The sequence below is a fragment of the Ambystoma mexicanum genome, chromosome 4p, assembly GCF_040938575.1.
Source record: "Ambystoma mexicanum isolate Mex_15411 chromosome 4p, UKY_AmexF1_1, whole genome shotgun sequence".
In the NCBI taxonomy this organism is placed as follows: domain Eukaryota; kingdom Metazoa; phylum Chordata; class Amphibia; order Caudata; family Ambystomatidae; genus Ambystoma; species Ambystoma mexicanum.
In genome coordinates this window covers 546,913,699-546,934,599 of record NC_090927.1, presented here as the reverse complement: position 1 = coordinate 546,934,599, position 20,901 = coordinate 546,913,699, and the positions used below count along the sequence as shown (strand labels likewise).

General features: G+C 46.6%; 1 protein-coding gene across 2 annotated transcripts in view; it reads right to left on the bottom strand.

Annotated features, from left to right (window-relative positions):
- ARHGEF10 (Rho guanine nucleotide exchange factor 10) overlaps nt 1-20,901 on the bottom strand; it is a 1,326,864-nt gene that overhangs the window by 545,678 nt on the left and 760,285 nt on the right. For both annotated transcript variants that reach the window (XM_069606090.1, XM_069606091.1), the window contains exons 19-21: nt 15,268-15,383; nt 8,314-8,441; nt 8,029-8,129 (exon numbers count right to left, since the gene is read on the bottom strand). In XM_069606090.1, coding sequence (XP_069462191.1) covers nt 8,029-8,129; nt 8,314-8,441; nt 15,268-15,383 — 345 coding nt within the window. The remainder of the gene's footprint in view (nt 1-8,028; nt 8,130-8,313; nt 8,442-15,267; nt 15,384-20,901) is intronic.

Below are 20,901 nucleotides of genomic sequence, written 5' to 3'. Positions count from 1 at the left end.
AATACAGCTTTGCAATGCTGTTATCCTGAGAACCTTGCATGCCACAGGACCTTCCAAACCCAGAACACCAACCATGAAACTTTTACACCCCTCGATCAATCATTAGGATCAGAAGGCAAGGCTATTGCGCCTTCACAAATGGGTCACGTGATGCGTGCAGTGAGGTGAAGGGTGGCAACAAATTATAGCCACAAACGAAGGTGGAGGACCTTGGGAGTTGCTGATCTGTCTGAGAGCGAGTGAAGCATGTGATTTAGTGTGACCTCTGCTCTTGCCACAAGACCATACCTGTATCTTCCAGGTGCTTGTTACAACGATAAAATAACATTGTTTGCGTTTGTAGCCAATTCATTGTTAAGCCAACTTCACCTCGGATGACGAACACAGCAGCGCCCCCGTGGAAGGGGATGGACTGATGAAGATGGACCAATGGCCTGGCATCACATATGGAGCAGGGCCTACATGTATTAAGCTCCTCCAATCCGTATTGTAGAATTTCCTATGTGTCATGACGTCATTAGTGACGTTGTTTGTGCTTATAATGTGCTGCACTTGCCTACGGAACTCAGAACATTCAGCAGCAGCAGAGTCCTTTGCTGATGCACTTCAATTTTGTAAGAAATAAATACTTATTCTTGCAAGAGTGTCTTGGGCCTTTCTGATGTGAGTGTGCATGGGCGTGCCTTCATTTGGTGACCCCGACGAGATCCCAGTGACCTCCGCACTGATGGAGGCTTCCAGGCCACTTCTCTGAAGGGGAAACGCCCACTTGCAGCGACCAGTCTCAGACGTGTCAGTCCCAGAGGTATACAGCAGTAGTCTTTGCAGAATTCCTGTCTGCTCTTTGGAGCAGGGCGTGGCTCCGGGGAGAGTGCAGGCCATTGTTGGTACTCTGTGATGGAGGAGTTCGGGTGAACACGCATGTGTTAGTATACCCTTGCAAGTGATAACAAATAAGGGAAGGGTACATGGGGAAGAATGTGGTTGCCTAGTGAGTGCAGAGCAAAGTTGTTTGTATGGTGTGGGTGTGATTTTTGGTTTTATTAATAATGAGAACACTACAGAAAGGAAAACAGGAGCCGCCCCCGAGTGAGGGGAGAAGGTGGTACCACTTATGTTGTGTAACGGAGGAAAAGGAAACAAATAGGAGCCCTGCATAATTAGTGGACTTGGAAATAGTGTGGTTGTTATTTTAGCTTATTTTATCTTATTGTTTTAGTGTTTTGCAGCCTTGTGTAAGGTAGAGGCCCAAGGAGGGGCATTGTTAACTTAGTGCCTTGTTTTGAGTGCATGGAGTGTGGGTGCGTGTGAAGGAGAGGGAAAGTAACATTGGCTGATAGGGAGGAGGGAGCAGCAAATTGATTTTTTGGATGTGACATTTGCATTGTGCGCAGAACGCGGTATAAGCGTATTGATGCTTTAGAGTACACACATCGTTGCAACAGAAGGGGAAGAGCTCCTCAGAGTACACGTACAAGGCCTTGCCCTTGTATCGGGAGAAGATTGAGAAATATCACAAGAAATGGGTGACAGAAACACGATGGGGGATGCCCCGCTTATGGCCAGAGCAGGGCACCGGAATTAAGGGAATTCTGCAGCATATGACTACATTTCAAGCGGTGAAGTACAACGGTAAGCAGCTACAGAAAAGAAAGGGGAAATTAGATTTATGGAAGATGATTGAGGGTGTGAAAGACTCTGATGAGGTAGGGGCATGGAGTAATCATGAAGGGGACAAACAAGCAGAAGGAGGTGGGACACAAACAGAGTACAAGGGAATATATCGATGGGCAGCTCAACCAGCAACAGTGTACACTCACTCATCCTAACCAGCAACAGTGTATACTCACTCATCCTATGTATCCACTTGGGCCACAGTCCCTCCACCCCCATACATACCCACTCCCGCAACCGCTCCACCTCAGGAGTGCACAGGGCAGAGGAGATTAGAAGAGGCACTAGAATCGGCACGAGCGGAGCTGGCATGACTGCGAACATCACAGAGCAAGGCAACGGGAAGCAGTCTAGGCGAGCGGCGAGCGGGAGACATTTTGTTTAGATTGGACAGCACAGCAATAAAGGATGTGCATATATAAAAGAAAGAGGACGGGTGGGCAGCCAGCACAGGGTACAGAACTGAAAAGTCTGACAGAGGTGTAGGTGGAGATCTGGGAGAGGATGGGTGGAGTACTGTGGAAAGGATTGATGATGACAGCGAGGAGGAAGCACATCAGGCGCCGGAAATAACACCTCGAGTGGAAAGTTTGTTGGATGAGAGGGTAAGAAGGTTTGGCCAGATGGCAGTAGCAGGGAAAAAGGGAAGTGCCAGTAGAAAGGAAGGCGAGAGAGTAGGCATACAGATGCCTCTGATACACGAGGGCATGCGGAGGGCACATTATGTGCCTTAGGTGCAGATGGACGAGAACAATTTGATCAAAGTGCTCCCGTTGCTGACAGAAGGGGTGGGGAAATGAATGTACGATTTTGAAAAACAGACTTCCAGAGTACCCCTTGCTGTGGGTGATATAAGAAGTTTATTAGTGGCGATAGTGGGAGATCAGGCTGGGGACGTGTGGATTAAAGCAGGATACCCGAGAGTAAGGTTGGATGACAATGTGCATGATGGCGCACCATTCAATAACATCAGAGCACAGGCATGGGGCGTGCTTCGGCGCACTTACCCTGGCACGCCAGATATACAGTTGATTATGCGATATGCTATGGGTGATGGCGAAGACCATGTGCAGCACATTTTTAAGATTCAGGAGATGTGGAGGGTGGAGATGGGGGACCGATCAGTTCCACTTTTTTACTCTGTTATCAAGATGGGATTGCTGAAGGAAGTGCAGAAGGCACTAGACGTAATTGTGGGCATTGAGGCAAATGGGTGGGCAAAAATTCTGAGTATAATAATACTTCACTGTAAATGAATAAAGGAATGCGAAAGGGAAATGGCACACCAACTGCAGGCAAATGAGGCAAAATTGGTACAGGGGAAGGTGGCTGAGATAGCAGTAGAGGGGGCAGTGTCCACACCTGCACAGACAGAGGTGACAGGTCTGTGGACATCCGTATAGCAGCATTTTGGCCAGAAGGAGGACAAGGACAGTGGGGAGGCAGACAACAGTACCCCACCCAGGAGTGGCAATAAGGAGGTTAGCAGCGCTGAAGGGGCAGATTTAGGGGGGTAGAGGAGGTTTTGGAGGCATGGGACCAAGCGGGGTTGGTATGAGTGCCTCACAGTGTTGGAACAGCAGAAAATGTGGACATTTTTCGAGAGAGTGTAGAAGCAGGCCAGAACTCTGCTACAACATGCACAATAACTATCACCAAAAACCTCAGAATACACAACAGATGCCAAGGAAGACCTCCATACCCTATGAAATACACCAAGCATATGCAGAGCTCCCACTCTGGCGTCTGGGGACAGAGGTACTACAAAAGCAGCACCCGCAGCAGCATTACCTACAACAAACCATACCCCAGCACGGAAATAGTAACATGCACACACACAGCAAAGTGCCGAATGGCATCACAGTGACCTATGGAAGGGTGAGCATGATGGGAAACAACCCTTTCACGTTCCCTGGGACAAACACATATAATGACTAAGACAGCCCACAGAGAGTGCTTGCATGCCCATTTCTATCTATGGCTGTCTGCCCTGATGAGGAACCCTTGGTGGGTGCAAAGATAAGAAACAAACACTTCATTTTTATGGTTGACACAGGTGCCACAAAATCATGCATCAGTGAGGGAGATTTCCCACTATCGGGTCAGACTCTTGACACGCAGGGCTTCTCTGGGGGCTGTCTCCACGGTTGCATACACTAAAGAGGTTGACATCAAGATAGGGGGGAAGGTGGTGCAGGCCCCCCTACTGTAATCTGAAAGTTTCCCAGTGAACTTGTTGGGCAGGAATCTGCTCAGCAAGCTCAATATGACAATCTCGTTCACAGACAGTGGCATAGTTTGGCCACACCAGGGATGTGCGCCATGAGGGCAATGCTTATAATACATGCAATGGGGGAAGTGATGGTTTGTGGGATTCCCATAGACCCAGACATGTTGGTGTATGGGATAACTATGCTTGTGGAGGCAATGCCTCAGATTGACAAAGGGTGCTGGCGAGTGCCCACAGACTTCATTTTTGGCCCTGTTGTGTCCCCTGAGTTGGCGGCAGGTGGTACAATACTGTCCCTTGATTTACAAGGATTGGTGATTTCAACAAAAAGGATTGGTGTGATAGGGACTGAGCAGGATGGGTGCAAGTGGCGCAGAGTAATTTGCACTGACCCCACGGTGCCTCTGAAGGAGGTGACTGACGCTGAATTGTTTGAGGATAAGACGGATGATGGAGAAATAGTGCTAGCAATCTGTATCCCCTGTGAAATAATGGTGCAGTTCCGGAAAGTCCAATGCCCCATGATGGCCCATGCAGCCCCACCCCAGGTCGGTGATGCAGATTTAGAGCAAGTGCCCAAGAGGCTGTGGACTACTAACCCCTATGACATAGGCCTCCTACAGGGAGTGCCGCCAGCACACATAACATTAAAACCAGGAGCAGTATTACTCCCAGTGAAACAGTATCCTCTCTCCAGGGAAGCAAAGAAGGTAATTAAGGATACCATAAGTGCCCTACTCAACCAAGGGATAATTGTACATCTACCTCCCCATGCAACACAGCTATATATCCTGTAAAAAAGGTAACAGGGGGCAATTGGAGAATAATTCAGGATCTGCACCCCTTAAATTATGTTTTACAGTAGGAGTTTCCTGTGCTTCCTAACCCTGCCACGATGTTGTGCAGCATTCAGTAAGAAGCAACACATTTCAATGTAGTTGACCTCAAAAATGCAATTTTTCTCCATACCATTTCACCCAGACTCATAGTACCTCACTGATTTTACACATGGGGGAGGAGGTTCGAACACACAAGATTACATCAGGGGTACTGCGAGAGCCCCAGCATTTTTAACAGAATGTTCCACGTTGACTCATGCAACATCCAAGTGGCCAGCATGATCATCCATTATGTCAACAACCTGCTGGTATGCAGTGACACTGATCAACACTGTAGACATGACTTCATTACACTGTTACAACTCCTGGCTCGCAAGGGATACAAGGTTGTCAAGGCAAAGCTACAATACTGCCTACAAGAGGTTCTGTATCTAAGACAGTTGATATCAGCAAGTGGCAAAAGAATAATACCAAACCGCGCTGTCGCTGTGCGTGCACCCCAGAGCCCCTATCCTCAGAGCACCAAAATGTTGGGCGATCCTCTGCACACCAGGCCACTACACATCAGAACACTGCTCACATTCCCCCAGCATCCCCTCCCAAGCTTCGAGGCTCATGTGATTCGGTGAACCCACAGAACCGAAAACTCCGTACCAGCTTTAGTGTACGGGCTCGATTACAACCCTTTCTGCATTGGCAATTGCCTTGGAGAACATATAGCAGAAGAGGCGGCGTTTCGTCTTCACGTCGGTCATGTGATTCACTGTGGCGTTCCTCACGTGATCTTGGTGGACGTCACATGACCCAGAGAAGTCACATGACCCAGGGACGCTCAGTATAAAGGTCTGAGAGACAGAACGCTCATTGCTTCTCAGCTGGCTTCAGACCCTGTTTGGCGTTACTACTTGCTCCTTGTTATCTTGATCACGGAACTCTACCTCGGACTCCCTCGGACACCCCTTTTGTACCTTTGCTTGGAACTGTTGACCTGTTGCCGGATTTTGGACTTCACCTCGATTTGTCTTTGGATCATCCCTGGTTACCTTGCTGAACTTCTACGCCCTTTCCCTTCTTGGGATTCAAGTCAAGCCCTCTCTCCTACAGGTGGCTAACCCGTCATCCACGCTAACCTGCGGTTCTACCATTCCAGGGACTGCCGCATCATCTGAGTCTCGAACCTCTCTACTAGGTTACCTGGGTCACCCTTACACCAGATAGGTAAGACACTTTAGATCCTTTTGTTTATCTGACTGTATTGTGATTGCCTGGTACTTAACCCCGTTCCTTCTTGACAGCAGCGTCGGTGTTCCAGAGGCTCCGTGGATCTGGGAAGACATCTCCCACCTGTGGCCTCAAAGGTCGCACAGCGGGTTTCTATTTAGTTCCCCTGTGCGTCACTTGGGGACAGAGGACTCATCGGTCTACACGACACTCAAGTCAGAACACAAAAGTATTTCCTGCAATATCTCAGGTCAACTGCAGTTGAGCGCCATTGCTGGTGACCAGTCAAGGAAGGATTATTTACTGTCAGACTACAGCTTGCCATTTTATTTTGCCTCAAAAGACAGTTTGTGACTCTATGCTGAGTGAACCTGAAGCTTAGTATACCTCCACTGAGTTACTGAGCATTAACAGAGGCAACAATCTTTGCGTGCCTCTCCTTCCCTGCAGTGACAACACTCTGATTTAATCTGATCGAATTCTGTTTGATGTAATTCGCAAATATCCCCAATATTCCTCTAAAAGAATTGTTATCACATATTAATACCCGATCTGGGTTTCTTCTCTTGTTTCTCTATTTTGAAAGTATCTCAGTAGTATTATGTTTGCCTACTTTCTTATCCACCAATCGAATGACAGCACATTATGCTGGAAAATTGACATGAATGGGTCCTGAACTGATGAACCATTCCTGGGGAGAGAGGGCTTTTTTGATGGGTACGATTGTGTGGAATAGAGGGGAGAAATTAAACTCATCATGGCTGTCACTTGGGCCTCGCAAGCCCTTGTGCCTTTAACAATTGGAGTAGGAAGTATGATGGAAAAGATTTAACAACCAAAAAACAAGTGTTTTTAAATGGGCGGATCTGACCCTGGGTAATTGGGCTGGACCATTACAGCTCATATTTAAATATTGTAGGTTGGCGGTTGCCACCATATAGTTAAGGTGAAGCCTGTGTAAATAGACTTTCCCCAGAAATGTATTGCTAATAACCTTTGACTCGCTGGACGGATATGGATGAAAAGTTCAGAAAAATAAGTGTGCCCCCTTCCCTCACCAAAACTGGTAATTTTGGAAAACAATTGTCATAAAATGAAAAAGTTATTGAGACAAGTAAGAAATGTTGATTTGGCCTATTCCCATTCGTTATCCAAAAAGTGCATTGGTAGTGCAAAAAAAGCTGCACTGATTTATAGCAAGAAAGAAACAACTTGGGCACAAAGCATTGTAGACATTTCTTTTGCTAGTTTGGGGTAAATCCATACAGTAGTTTTTAAAATATTCGACAGATGCAATGACATCAGGCTAGAGGGAGGATGGGGAAAGAGGACAAGTAAGTGGGGTGGTTGGGGTGGGCTGGGAATCAAGTTACAAGTAGAAAATGTTCAGCTTATCGGGAGAATTCCAGGTTAATCTCGCGGGATTACTGTAATAACGCGCTCAGGAAAGAAACTGTCATACAAACCAAAGTGTGATAGGGGGTAATAGGAGAGGGTCAGTAGGGAAAAGGAAATTGAGAGGAGTCTGGGGATGAAGAAAAGAGGGGGGGGGCTACATGATGAGTGCCTGTGAGGACACAGAAGGCTTTTTACTTTGTAAGCAAGTTTTTGATTATTGTGGGAATCGGCACACTGCTGCGCTAATGAGGGTATCAGGTAATAAAATGGCGACAAAAATGTTGTGGTAAAAAAAATCGTGGCATTGCCGTGGTTTAACCTGGTAAAGGTGTACCGTTATACCATTTTAGGAGAGCAGGGGTTGCGGGGGTCCCCCGCTCCCCTTAAATTGTATAATGGGTCTGAGGGTTGTGGTGGTGTCCCCTGCATCCTTTACATGATTGTGGCGGATTGTGGAAGACATGGAACCCTACTGAGGGAATCGCCATAACGGAAAATGAGACCTCCCCGATGGAGGGTACCAAGGATGGTCAGGGGGTTGCAAGGCTCTTTAAAAGGGAGTACGAAAATCACATTTAATATAAAATATAAGCAATTTTGCTATTTGTATGTTCCCCGCGGGAATCGGTACAGTATTTCAGAAAGCGTAACGCAATTAAATCTTACCGAGAGCAAGTTTGGCCATTTGCAAATTGTTGATCCAAGACTGTTTGCTGGCAGGAGAAAAGGTATTAAAAACTGCAGTAAAGAAGGTTGGCCGCCCAGATCTGTAAAAAATGTAAAAGATATAGAAATTACTGTCCATTAAGATGAAATTGATGTTAACATCTGCTACACAATATTAAACAACGGACCTTCCAACTTGGTCCTGGGAAAAATGTCACTACCCATCAACCAAAAGTTTATTATTGACCATTAAGAAAATGAATTTGAGGAGGACATTTTACTAACTTGTCTGGCTTCCCAGGAAGCTGCAGCTGGATTCTACAACGATCTGCAGCTCGGATTTCATCTTCTTTCTTCAGAATGAGTTTCTGCAAACCTAGCGTCCAGTCTTGGGCAACTGCAGGGTTTAGGTTCTGCAAGAAGAATACGATGGCAGTTTATTTTCAAATGCAATGATTTGCGCACTTAAATCTACATTAGGTGTGCTTAGCAATCAGTGATAAAAAAGGACGTGTTCCACCTACCGTACTAGATAGACACTTTAAGGTATGTATGCCAAAGTGTGATATGCCTTTAGTGTGATGTCATTTTCATGTTATGCTCGTTTACTCCCATACTACAGCCCGGGTTCTAGAATGGAAAAACCCAGAGGATCTCAGGGGTCATTCTCTGGAGGTCCTGAGGAGGGGGGGTTGCTAACCACTGATATAGTGGTGCAATACCATGCTTATTCCGCACTGTGGCTTCACGTCTCCTTCCTGCAGCTTATCACATTTTGGCGATGGGTCTTGAGTACCACCCTCCCACAAAGACTGAGCCATACACATCAACAGGTACCAAACATGGCATGCCATGAGGTGACAAGGTGATGAAGAGCTCATTCAATGGCAGGTATGAGGACAAGATGAACCTACACGGTAGAAGCTTGAATCACCATAAATGTGGGTGATGTCAGAAGGTCTTTCTTTAAACCACTTTTAAAGAATATTACCAACTCCAACAGATACGCCAATGCCAGGCCTATAACTGCTGCAAAGCCATACAGAACGTAGAGATTCCAACAATTCCTTAGTCATCATTCTCAATCAATAAATTCCTTCTGTGGTTGTACGCAATGTTTTAGTGTTTGAAAAGGAATAATACTTGGTACACTAATTATATTTGTACTACAATATTTGTTTTAAATACATTTTGATTTGTTTTGTTGTGTTATGCATTCTCTGGCCAAGGCGTTTTGCAAGATCATCAATCTATCATTATGCTCCTTGTTCACTGAAGAATGAAAAAATCAATACATGATTAAGCCTAAAGTTCTACATTGAATTATTGATTTTCCAATATTGTTGCAGGACGAGCAGGTATGGCTCAGTGGCCAACAGTATTGAAAGCTGCACAGAAATCCACAATCAGGCCACCAACAACGTTGCTGGCATGGCTTCTTCTGAGGACAATGAGGACAGACTGTCTGCCTCCAAGCTTGATATGTAAAGTGTCTGTGTGGGGACTTGTATGACTGTGTTCTTCCTGATTCATAATTCCCTCTAAACAGAAAACAGAAAATGTTTGATTTCTTAGTAAAATAATTAGTCTTCTAAGATAAGTGACCTGGCTTCATCTTTGAAAATAGAGCTTCTTTCATTTTTAGAATGTTTTACTTAAGTTAAGAACTGTGTTTAGAATAATCTATTTAATAAAAAATTGTAATATCATCACTGTTGAACAAATGTAATTTAATGTAAAATATAATCAGGCAACATGGGAACATGGTCAACTTCCTAAGTAGCCACACTGTTTCTAAGGATGTATCACTGGTTATTAGGTTATTCAAGAAGGAGTGGGTCAAACAACAAAAAATCTCCATCTGTGCCACTTCAAATGAATGGGGAATAGACTCCTGGCTGGGTGGATGCCCTGATCCACCGTACAACTGCAATTAGAACAAAGTGGGGAACCTATACAACCCAAGCGCCAGTGCCAGGGCTGTTTTCTCAGGTGTTTAATTTCTGCTTATATAAATATTTTCTCATATGATGTGGCTTTGTGTGTATTAATCGTTTCCCTATGATGCACTGACATTGGTGCTTGGTTCGTGTAGGTTCCCCCCTTTCTCTAATAATTAGTTTATTCAACCTGTGAACTGCATTCAGTGGATGTAGGGATTAAAAACAGTTCAATGCTTCTTTCCAATATCTACATTTATTCATGCTATTGGGCATTGTCCTCCACTAGTACTTCCATCATCACATCTTTATACGTGAGTCAATGGTTCTTAGATTTCATGCTCGTAAATATGAAAAGAGATGAGCATATTGGAGGAGTGGATGGGGAGGAGCCCGTTGAAGCATGTGGCATCAATAGTCAAGTCAAGCTCCTGCACTGAACCAATGTTCACTTTTCATACTTCCTTGCCCTCATTACAGATATTCCCTCAAAATGTTGTTTCACTTCTCAGCCAAGTAAGAAACAGACCACTTTCATTCTTCTCAGTTTGATAGACAGATCCTTGTTGAAAAGGAAAGTTCACTATTCTACTGCCCCACCCCAATTCTAGTTTAACCGAAAAACCAGTTTAAGCACTTCCCGAAAATCTAAGATGCAGGTGGTGTGGTGTGTGGTTATTGTGAGCCTAACAACAAGATATGCCCCCCTCCTTTTTCAACAAAATGCGAGAACCTTCAGATCTGAAACAATGTCATGTTCAAAACTATTAATTTTCCTATAAATATCAGACAAGGAAGGCCTAGGTCGATCATCAGGAAAACAAATTCGTCCTTACACCCAAGGAGAAACTGGGGGGCATGAACAACCATATTTTTTCTGTAGCCTAATGCAGGTTTGAGAGCCTAAGAGACTGCTGGCTCCGCAATGGAAAATTGAAATCTTTGCAATGTTTGCAATAGTAGCCCATTGAGAACTAAAGACTTTCAGCTTTGGTTGTATTCAAAAAGGTCATCAAAACATTGCTTTTTCAATTACTGTGTATCTTGAGCTTTCTGACTCTTCTGCATAAAATGCTAGCAATTGAAAGGGGCAACCCCCATCTGTCCAACCGATCAAATTCACTATGGAAACCTGGGCTAATATCTCTCAAACACGAGACGTTGCCAAAGACAATACATACTCACTCCACAAATCATTAATATGAATTTGGAGTAAACAAAGTTTTAAACACACTGTTCACAATGTAATAAAGAAAAGCAACAATTTTGAAATCACAAATATGTCAAAAATAAATGTTCCAATCAAACAATTGACATAACAAATGTGAAAGAAATTATTAAAAGAAATTCCACTAATGTTTACAAAATGAATGTACAAAATTGTCCCCCACATTTAACATTCCACAATAACAATCTTAAAAATGAATGTTAATTTCTCAAAATAAATCAGTACACATCTTCACCCGTCATACTTAAAATCAGTAGAGATCAGTATAGAAATATAGCAAATGTAAGTGCATTTCCATAGGACATGTTTTCACAATAATTCTACTATTTAGTTTGTTGGAAAAGTGCCAATCAAAGATTCTTTTAATTGTAAGCCAACTTTAGTTTTGCTCCGTTGGCCTTAACTTCACAGCAAGGCCTTCTTCGGGGCTTCAACATTCTTGATAATATAGCCTCATCACGAGTTGGGCGGTAACGCCGGCGCTAATAGCGTCAGCGTTATCTGCCCTACCGCCAAACCCCCGGCACTATTAGCGCCGGATCACGGGTTTGGCAGTAATGGAATTCCCCATTCCCCACTGAGCCCATTCGGGAATGGCCCATTCCTCATTGGGCTCAATGGGGAATTTTAGCGCTCTTACTGCCGGCGGATTTCCCGCAGGTGGTAATAGCGCACATTTTCGGTGGATTTCCCCCCAGCTCAGAGCTTGGGAGAAATCTGTCAAAGCCCTGATCTGGCGGACCCTTAAATCCGGCGGTAATAGCGCGACCGCTGGATTTAAGGGTTACCGCCAGACTCGTGATGAGGCCCATAGTCTCAGTGAGTGATCATCTCAGTAGATGGTTGTGAGATCAGTCACTATCATTTTGTGTAAGGAACTCATTGTGGCAACAGTAAACACAGACACAAGTGATCACAGTTCAAGGGTGTTTATTAAACTTTATATAGGTTGGAAAAACGCCTAATCTAAAAATAAGGAAGTCATAGTGGCGTTGTGTCAAATAAAAAAGGGCCTGTACTAAGAAACCTATTGCCAATCCTTACAACTAATACAAAAAGGGGTGTGGGATAGTTTTCAAGAAAAGAAAGAAGTGTTCACAAATAATATGTCAGGATGCGGCAGCTTGGGTCTCCCTTCGCCACATTTTGAGCACGGGGCAAGGCAGAATCCTGGAGCACAGAACACACTTGAGCTTTCCGAACACGAGTCAACAGTTCTCTCTTAGCTTATCAGGAGCTCCGGTGGCCAAGTCTCCTTTGCCAAAAGTCTCTTGCCTTTGAGGGCCTGACATCTTCAAATCTCAAAAACAAAAGCTCCTTCAACAAAATGAAAGTTTGTTTCCTGGTTTTACTTATGGTGAAGATGCTTCAACCATTGGTACCCCTCTTCCGGGCGCTGACCCCTCTTTACTTTGAGCCTCCCTCCACTGGGTTCATTATAGCTTTTCCTTCCTTCACCACTCTTAATGTCTTTTTAAACAGTTCCAGTTGACATCCCTCAGCCGGGTTCACTCTTGTAAACACACTGTTTCTTGGGACGTTAGGTTGGCCCCTTTCTCGTTAGCATCCCTCTTCTGGGTTCACTCTTGCCAACTTCACATTCACATCTACTTTTAATGTTCAGGGGATTCGCTTCCCTTGCTTTCGTTATAGTTCTTAGGTCAGAGGCTTTCGACTCTACAGGGATTTTGCTAGACCTCCTTTATGACCACTTTGACCTATCTTGGCAGCTCTCCTACTACCTTCTGGTATCTGTAGTTTCACTCAGAAGGGGGTTGACCAGGGTTTCTCAGAGCAGCCCCCACGTGGTACCAGTCCCCCTTTCATCTGGTCTCTTTTACAATGTTACAGGTCTTTGATCTTCTCTTATTTTGCCACTTTGCGACTTACATTCACCACAGCCCGGTTCTTATTGGTTCTCCCCTCGACTCACCGGCTGTGATGAATGCTTGGCTTTACTCTTTACTGGAGTCAAGGCCAGTACCACGGAAGCAGGAGTCTCCCTCACTCCGGCTTACCAGCGTTGATACGCTGTGTGTACCGTTGACAACTGCTGCAGCACACTGAGGCTATTGTTCACGACCTTGCACTTCTTTCAGAGGAGGGTTTGCAGGGTTTTGTAGAAAACGGCAAAGTTGTTTCTCTCCTTGCCAGCCTCTTGATATTTGCCGCTTTTCTCCTCCTCTTGAACTGCCGTGTCTAAATAGCTGTCTCGCTGTGTGGTCAGCCTTGCTCGTACGGTGCTCTCTTGCTTCACCTTTTATCCCTGTGGGGAAGGGAAAGGAGCATCAGGTCTGTGTGATTCTCGTCAATTGCCTGACTTTACCTGACTCTTATATTGGACATGTCAGGTAAATGGCTCTGGTGTTAGTCTGTTGTGCGAAAGTGTTTGTGTTAGGAAAGGGGCGGGGACAGTGTTTTTGAATGTCCTACGTGGTAGGATGTAGAAAAGGTATTGAACGAAGGGGGATACTGCATCTCACACTTCAATGTCCCACTCCCCGAGTACCCTCCATCCAGGTGATCCTCCCTCACTGGTCCACCCGGAGGAACTGGATCCAATAGCAATGACCATGTCCTGGCCACCTGGATGACAGATCCCCAGGGACTAGCTAGGGAGACACCTTCAGGTTTCTCACATTTGATAGCACAACTTCTCTTTCATTGGACATTAAGGAACCAATACATCTGTCTAAATCTGTAGATGTAGTTTGCTGGAGTGCCATTGTTGTTTCCCTCAAAGGAAAAGTCTTGGGAGGATAGCTCAGGGGCAATACGCTCGTCTTGGAAGCAAGACGATGCAGAACAACACAGGTTCGATCCCCGGGTCCGCACTTGCAAACCTCTGGGTATTAAGCACGTTATAAATAACCCATTACAATTACAAAAGGAATGGACCCAGTCAACCATAAATTGTTATAGTTGAATAAGAACTTCAAGGATCGCTCATTTATGGAGCTGAGCAGAATATTCATCCCGTTAGAACAACCTCTCTGGCAAATCACAAAGTTGTGTAGTGGGTTTGATTGTCCTTGGGGAGCATCTCAGCTTAAGCATAAAATACCTTGAGGTAATTTAGTACAAAGTAGACACGCTATAAATCCTGCAAATAATTATTCATTGAACTAAAGAAATTGCAAATTAATATATGCAAACTAGATGTTTTGATTAGCTAGAGACCTACACCGTGCTCCTATTTGGTGTGTGAGAGCCTGTATCTTCAAGAAAAGGCATGTATTATTCCTCGGTTCCTCCAACTAATGTTTTCTTACCAAGATGCAAGCCTACATTAAACATCAATGGCAATATTATAGAAACTTTGCACCAGTGCAAGGGCAATTAGCACTAGGGAAAAACATGCCATAGTGCACGAAACATAACTTGGGATGCATTTATGCACCATGGCAATGTTTGCCCAAGTCCTAGCAAAAGTGCAACATTTTCCCTGGTGCAAAAATGCACTGAAAGAATATGTTTCTTGCAGTAAGGACACATTTGCCCTAGTGCTAATTGCAGTTGCACTAATGCAAAGTTTATGTAATATGGCTCATTAGCTTTGGAGCATAAACCAGTCTCCTCTTGTTTCATTGTGTGGTCTCAAGAACCATGATGTATTTAGCTACTAATGGCCTTTTAATTAAATCATTTTATGGGAGTGATAGGAACGTGTTCCATCATCTTTTTTGGAACACATGCTTGTTTCTGACAGTGTTCATGGTAACTGAACCAAGCGTTCAGAACACATCCTTTCAAACATACTTATCTTTTGGGAACTCCTAGATTGCTATAATACAACTGGACTTCTACACAGTTTCCTGCTTTGAATTACTAGTATTATTTGTTAATGTTATGTCAATTTTCCCATTTTCATTTATGTCTCACAGGCGCGAGGATCAGTTTATAAATAAGAGGTTGATGATCAGTTCAAATATACCAGGCCTTACAAGGATAGCAGGTAAAGACAGAGGCTAAAACAAGAATGCACTGCGTGTGAATCAGAAAAGAAAAGACTTAATGGAAGAGCAACATAAAAAAAACAGTAATTGCCTAAAGAGGTAAGGGTTAACATACTTGATAATTTCCTTTGAGGTGCCCAATTAGTTGAGTGATGTGACCAACTACTTCCAAGTCATATAACAAATTCTGCAAATCTTGATACAGCTGGCCAGGTCCCATGTAAAGTTTATCTGAAAGACATTAAAGGTATATATGTATATGTATTTGATCAATTTCATGCAACCACTTTGTTTGGCAAACATGCTTTGCATCAATATATAAGTGGCAAAATGACTTCTACCCCGAAGGAGTTCAAGTATGGATAGTGGCTAAACTCCCTTCTCAGCCCTACCACTTCTACAAAACAAGAGTGATCCCAATCATAAAGGTGACACAGGCACAGTTATAGCAGATATATCTCCTTCACCTTTTGTGTTAACTTTGGCTGATGAAAGCCTATAATTGTAAGAGGATGTGAATGTGATCCTGTAGCAAGCCAAAAAGCAAAATACAAAAGTAAAAAAAAAAATGAATGTACAATCAAGGTTCTATAAAAATATATAGGCCCTCATTACAAGTCCGGCGCTGGACCATGGTGCTATTAGCACCATGGTCCATGCCGGAGTCGGCATGGTGGATGGCGGAATTACCACACCATTCCAAGGTGAGTGGGGCGGTAATTCCCCATTCACCATTTGCCCTTCCCCATTCCCATTTTTGCCCCATAGGGCATAATGGGGATGGGGAAGGCGCTAATTACGGCACCGTAAATTACGGTGCCGTAATTAGCACCAAGGTCGCTTAGCGCCTTGGACTTTAACGACTGCAAAAAGCAGGCGTTAAAGTGTGAATCAGGCGTTAAGGGTTAACAGCGCTGACGGCGCCGTTAAACCCTTAACGCCTGACTTGTAATGAGGGCCATATACTTTAAATTAAACATACCATATGCAATAATAACTACATAAAAAACACTATACATAACCCACCCCTATGGAAAAAACAAAGATTAAACAAAGATAGACTGATGCAATGATGTAATGAAACAGGTGTCAAAGGCAATCAAAAACCAAACAGTCTCTAGGGCCCGAAGATGGACCAGAGAGGGCAGTTATCAGTCAATAATACTTTGCACTGTTCTTGGAAAGGAACCAGGCTTCTTGGTGCTGTTCGAAGGGTCCAAACCAGGCTTGAATGTAGAGGTCGCATTGTTCCAGACAGGGAGCGGGTATTGAGCAGCGGTCAGATTGAAGTTCTCTGCGGTTCAAAGAAGTGTTTGGAGAAGTGTGGATTATAAGGGGCCACCAAAGTCGATTCAACCGTCAGTTTGATGGCAAAGATGCTAGTAACAGGATGCACAGTGCAAGTCAGGCAGTTTGATGCAGAATTTGAGGGTTCGATAAAGCCATCAGGATTGGTGTATGTGTCAATCTAGATTAGCGACGACAAAGAGGGTGGTTTGAAAGGTAGTTAGAATACGGCAGTTGGAGAAATAAGCTACTTGTTCAATGCAAGGTAATGATACGCGCTCAGCTGGTGAGGTTTGGCAGCAAACTGGTTCAAGAGTGCAGCACAGCAGCTCAAAATCATGAAAGTACCAAGAGCGGCTCCAGAGGGTCCTGCTGGTTCAAATTTCAAGATAGGTCCTTGTTCTCCGAAACAAACACGGGGAAGGATGACAAACACCTACATGAGTCCTTCACCTCCTGGGAAGTCCTAGGTTGCTGGCAGAGAGGAAGTTCTTGCTCCAGCAGCAGGTCACTCCGAATGTGCCCTGGGGATGGCAAGGAACAGAGCTTATCTCTGCCATGGACTACCTGCCTTCACTTCACAAATGGAGCACTTTGGAAAGCACTGCTCACCCAAAAGGGTCTTCTTAAGTGATGAAGTTCAAAGATGAATCAAAGAAGTGGGAGGCCCACTCATTTATAGGTACAAGTCCACAGGGATTGGACAAAAGCAAGCATGTTTAAAGGGCCTAATCCCTGACCTTGAGACAAGTAGTTTTGCCTTCTGACATCATACCTCAAGTAGTTTGTGCTAAAGGAAGTAGAAGAGACATGAAGGAAAGAGGTACAGAGAGAAACAAGATGGTGGGCCCTGCCCCAACAGGACTGAGCTCCCTCTGTATACATGAACACCACTGCGTTCTCAGATCCATAGCTTCAAAAGCCCATTGGTATGCAACACCCTGGTGTGAACAGGGATGTCATTTAGGGGTCGCCGGAGGTCGCAACTGCACTTCTGAGATCTTTCTTGCAACCCCTGTGGTCTCCCTTGCTACCCCTATAAAAAAAAAAAACAAAAGGGGTGTTTTTTTTGTTTGTTTTTTGTAATGCAAGCTCCTGGGCTGTGGACAGCACCATGTGGCTCTTTATTTCTGGCTGGCTTTCTTGTTCAGGCCTCTTAAAAGAAAAGAAGAAGAAAAAAAAGAACAGGGGCGCCACAAGTCTAACACTTTCAGCACACTGACCCTAAATAAGAAAGAATAGGAATACCAAATAATGTGTCTTTCTGGAATTCTATACAATAATTGCTAGGTTTATTTCAGGCACACTTCAGGGGGTGAGTTACTGATTAAGGGGCCGATTCATGGAAGTCCCTGCGCGTGTACACCCCGGGATGTGCGCCAAACCCGTGCATGGCGCACAAGTCACTGCAACATCCCGAAAGGCGTGCGCGACGCGCACAGTGAAAGCGCACAACCTCGGTGCATACACCAGAAAGTGGGCGGGACACGGGGCGTAATGCGCGGAATGGGGAACAACGCGCGAAAATAAGGGCGTAACTGGGGATGTACTGCAGGGAAGCAGACGGAACGCCCACACGCCCTCGAACCACACATATTCATGGAATCGAATAGGGCAAAGCCACGCACAGCCAAAGACACGCACAAGCCGAAACATGTCTGCCACACGAAGGCAGGCGGTAGCGTCCCTGCGCATTACAAAAGTGGCAACATACAGCAATTGGGCCTGTGCGAGCGGGCTACATTTATTTCAGGGGTTCGCGTGAACTTTTTCACGCGATCGGGCCTGAGGGAGCGGGCTACGTGTACATCAGGGGTTCGCGTGAACTTTTTCACGCGATCGGGCCTGGGGGAGCGGGCTACGTGTATTTCAGGGGTTCGCGTGAAGTTTCTCACGCGATCGGGCCTGGGGGAGCGGGTTACGTGTATTTCAGGGGTTCGCGTGAAGTTTCTCACGCGATCGGGCCTGGGGGAGCGGGTTACGTGTATTTCAGGGGTTCGCGTGAAGTTTCTCACGCGATCGGGCCTGGGGGAGCGGGCTACGTGTATTTCAGGGGTTCGCGTGAAGTTTCTCACGCGATCGGGCCTGGGGGAGCGGGCTACGTGTACTTCAGGGGTTCGCGTGAACTTTTTCACGCGATCGGGCCTGGGGGAGCGGGCTACGTGTATTTCAGGGGTTCGCGTGAAGTTTTTCACGCGATCGGGCCTGGGGGAGCGGGCTACGTGTATATCAGGGGTTCGCGTGAAGTTTCTCATGCGATCGGGCCTGGGGGAGCGGGGTACCACTCACCGTCTGCCTTGCGTGTAGAAGAACGCGTAGCCAACACCTGCTGTGAAGTAATAGCGTGTGAACCCCAACGGATGGAAAACGCACGCACTGCACAAAAAGCACGTACAGAACAGTGTAAAGGCACGCGGGATCTCCAAGCCCTGCCAGGGCAACGCCCGTGCGCAAAACGTCACAGACGCGCTTACGCTGTAAGGGCCTTTGGTCCAATGAAATCGCGTACGCGTGCTGATGCGCTTACGCGCTAAGGGCCTTTCCTCGATTTTCACGCTGACGTGCAGGATTTTCACGTGCCAAATCACTCCGTATCAAGCTGGCCACGCGAAAACACACCGAAGACCACGCTCCTGCCCAGAAGGCCGAATTACTGCCCCCCAGTGCCCCGAGCAGCCTCCCACGTGCCATCTGCTGCTGCCTGCCTGCCTGCCTGCCTGCCTGCCTGCTGCCACCGTGCCCTGCCATTTGGTGCCTGCACATCAGCCATCTGCAGGGGTCCAGTTGCTGTGTCCACCCCTGCTGGAACAGAAGACTCCCGACTCAGATAACATCGCTCCACAGCCCAGCCCCAGGACCCAGTTGCCCACCCACTCCTGCCCCTGGGGTTGCCATGTCGGGCACATCCACATCTGGCACCAGTGGCAACCCCCGGCCAGAGGGGCAGAGGGGCACCAGCTTCACTGCCACCGAAGTTGGTGTCCTGGTGGAACAAGTCCTGGGGCAGTATGATGCCCTCTTCGGATCGTCCCGCGCCAACAAGGAAGGACGGGAGAGGATCTGGGCCGACTGTGTGGTTGCCATCAACGCGGAGGGGGTGGCAACGCGCACCATCCAGAAGGTCAAGAAGCGCTGGGAAGACATGAGGTCCAGGACCCTCATGAAGGCCCAGCGCCTCGTGGAGGGGGGCCGGGGCCGCATGAGTTCCATCCAGATGGGGGTCCTGGAACGCGTACACCCAGCGCTCCACGCCCAGGTCCTTGAGAGGGAGACCCGTCTGGAGTTGAGCAGTAAGTGGCCAAGCATTGCTGTGTGAGACAGGGCATGTTGCAGTGTGCTGGTTGTCTGATACTTGCCTGTATGTGTGACATAGGCCATCTACGCATGTATGTGTGCAGGGACATCATGGTAATGCATGTGCGACCAGTAATGTGTGAACCGCACGGTTGTTGCATGTGTTTAAATGCGACATGGGGAGCCCTATGCAGATTGTACACATGAGAGCATGGCAGTCTCTGTTCCTGGACATGGGTGGGGGTGAGGGATGGGTGCTGATGCCAGGTACATATATGGTGTCCATGTCTGTGTGCCTGACCTGCGTGTCTGTGACTTGTGGATGCCATGGATGCATGACACATGTCTGTGACAATGTACAGATTCACTGATGCAGCCTAGTCATCCTTGTATCCACTGTGATTGGGGTGTACGGGGCCAGATGGATGTGACTGAGGTGAAGTGTGTGCATGTGATAGGCATGACCCATGATGCATGTGAGTTCCATTACATTGTATGTTTCGAGAGTCCATTGTACATGTATGGAAATGTCCATGGCATGCACCATGACTGTCACTGTGTGCGTTTTGCCTGGACTGACACATGTGTTGTGGAGGGACATGATGGAAGTGTACTTTGACAGTGGCACTCATCTACTATTGCTTCCTGTCTAGGGGACCATTGTACAGAACCCTGATGCTTGTGTTCTATGTCTCCCTCTACGCAGCGGCTAGTGAAGAAGAGGGCGGAGACGGCGCTGTGGAGCAAGGCGGCGGGGATGCCCCCACGGCTGCAGCGGAAGGGGTGGGTGAGCCCCCACAGGGGCCTGCTACGGCGGAAGACGGTGAGGAGCCATCCAGGTTGGTGGTTTCCACAGAGGAGGAGGAGGCCGCCACTGAGGCGCACATGGGGCCTGGTGGGGGCATCCCTGCTGGTGCAAGTGGTGCAGTCCAGGGACAGGGGCAGGAGGCAGCGCAGGTCACCGTGGAGGGGCCTGTGCATGTCGCTGTCCCTGACCCTGTGGGTGCACCACCATGCACCAGCAGGGTTGCCCCGTCCCAGGCCTGTCCGCAGGTAGAGGGGATGTCCATGTCATCTGACTCCCCTCCACCTGCGGACGAGGGAACCCCTGGCCGTATGGAGAAGGTCCTGATTGGGGTCGCGATGCGCACGGCTGTGATTTGTGATG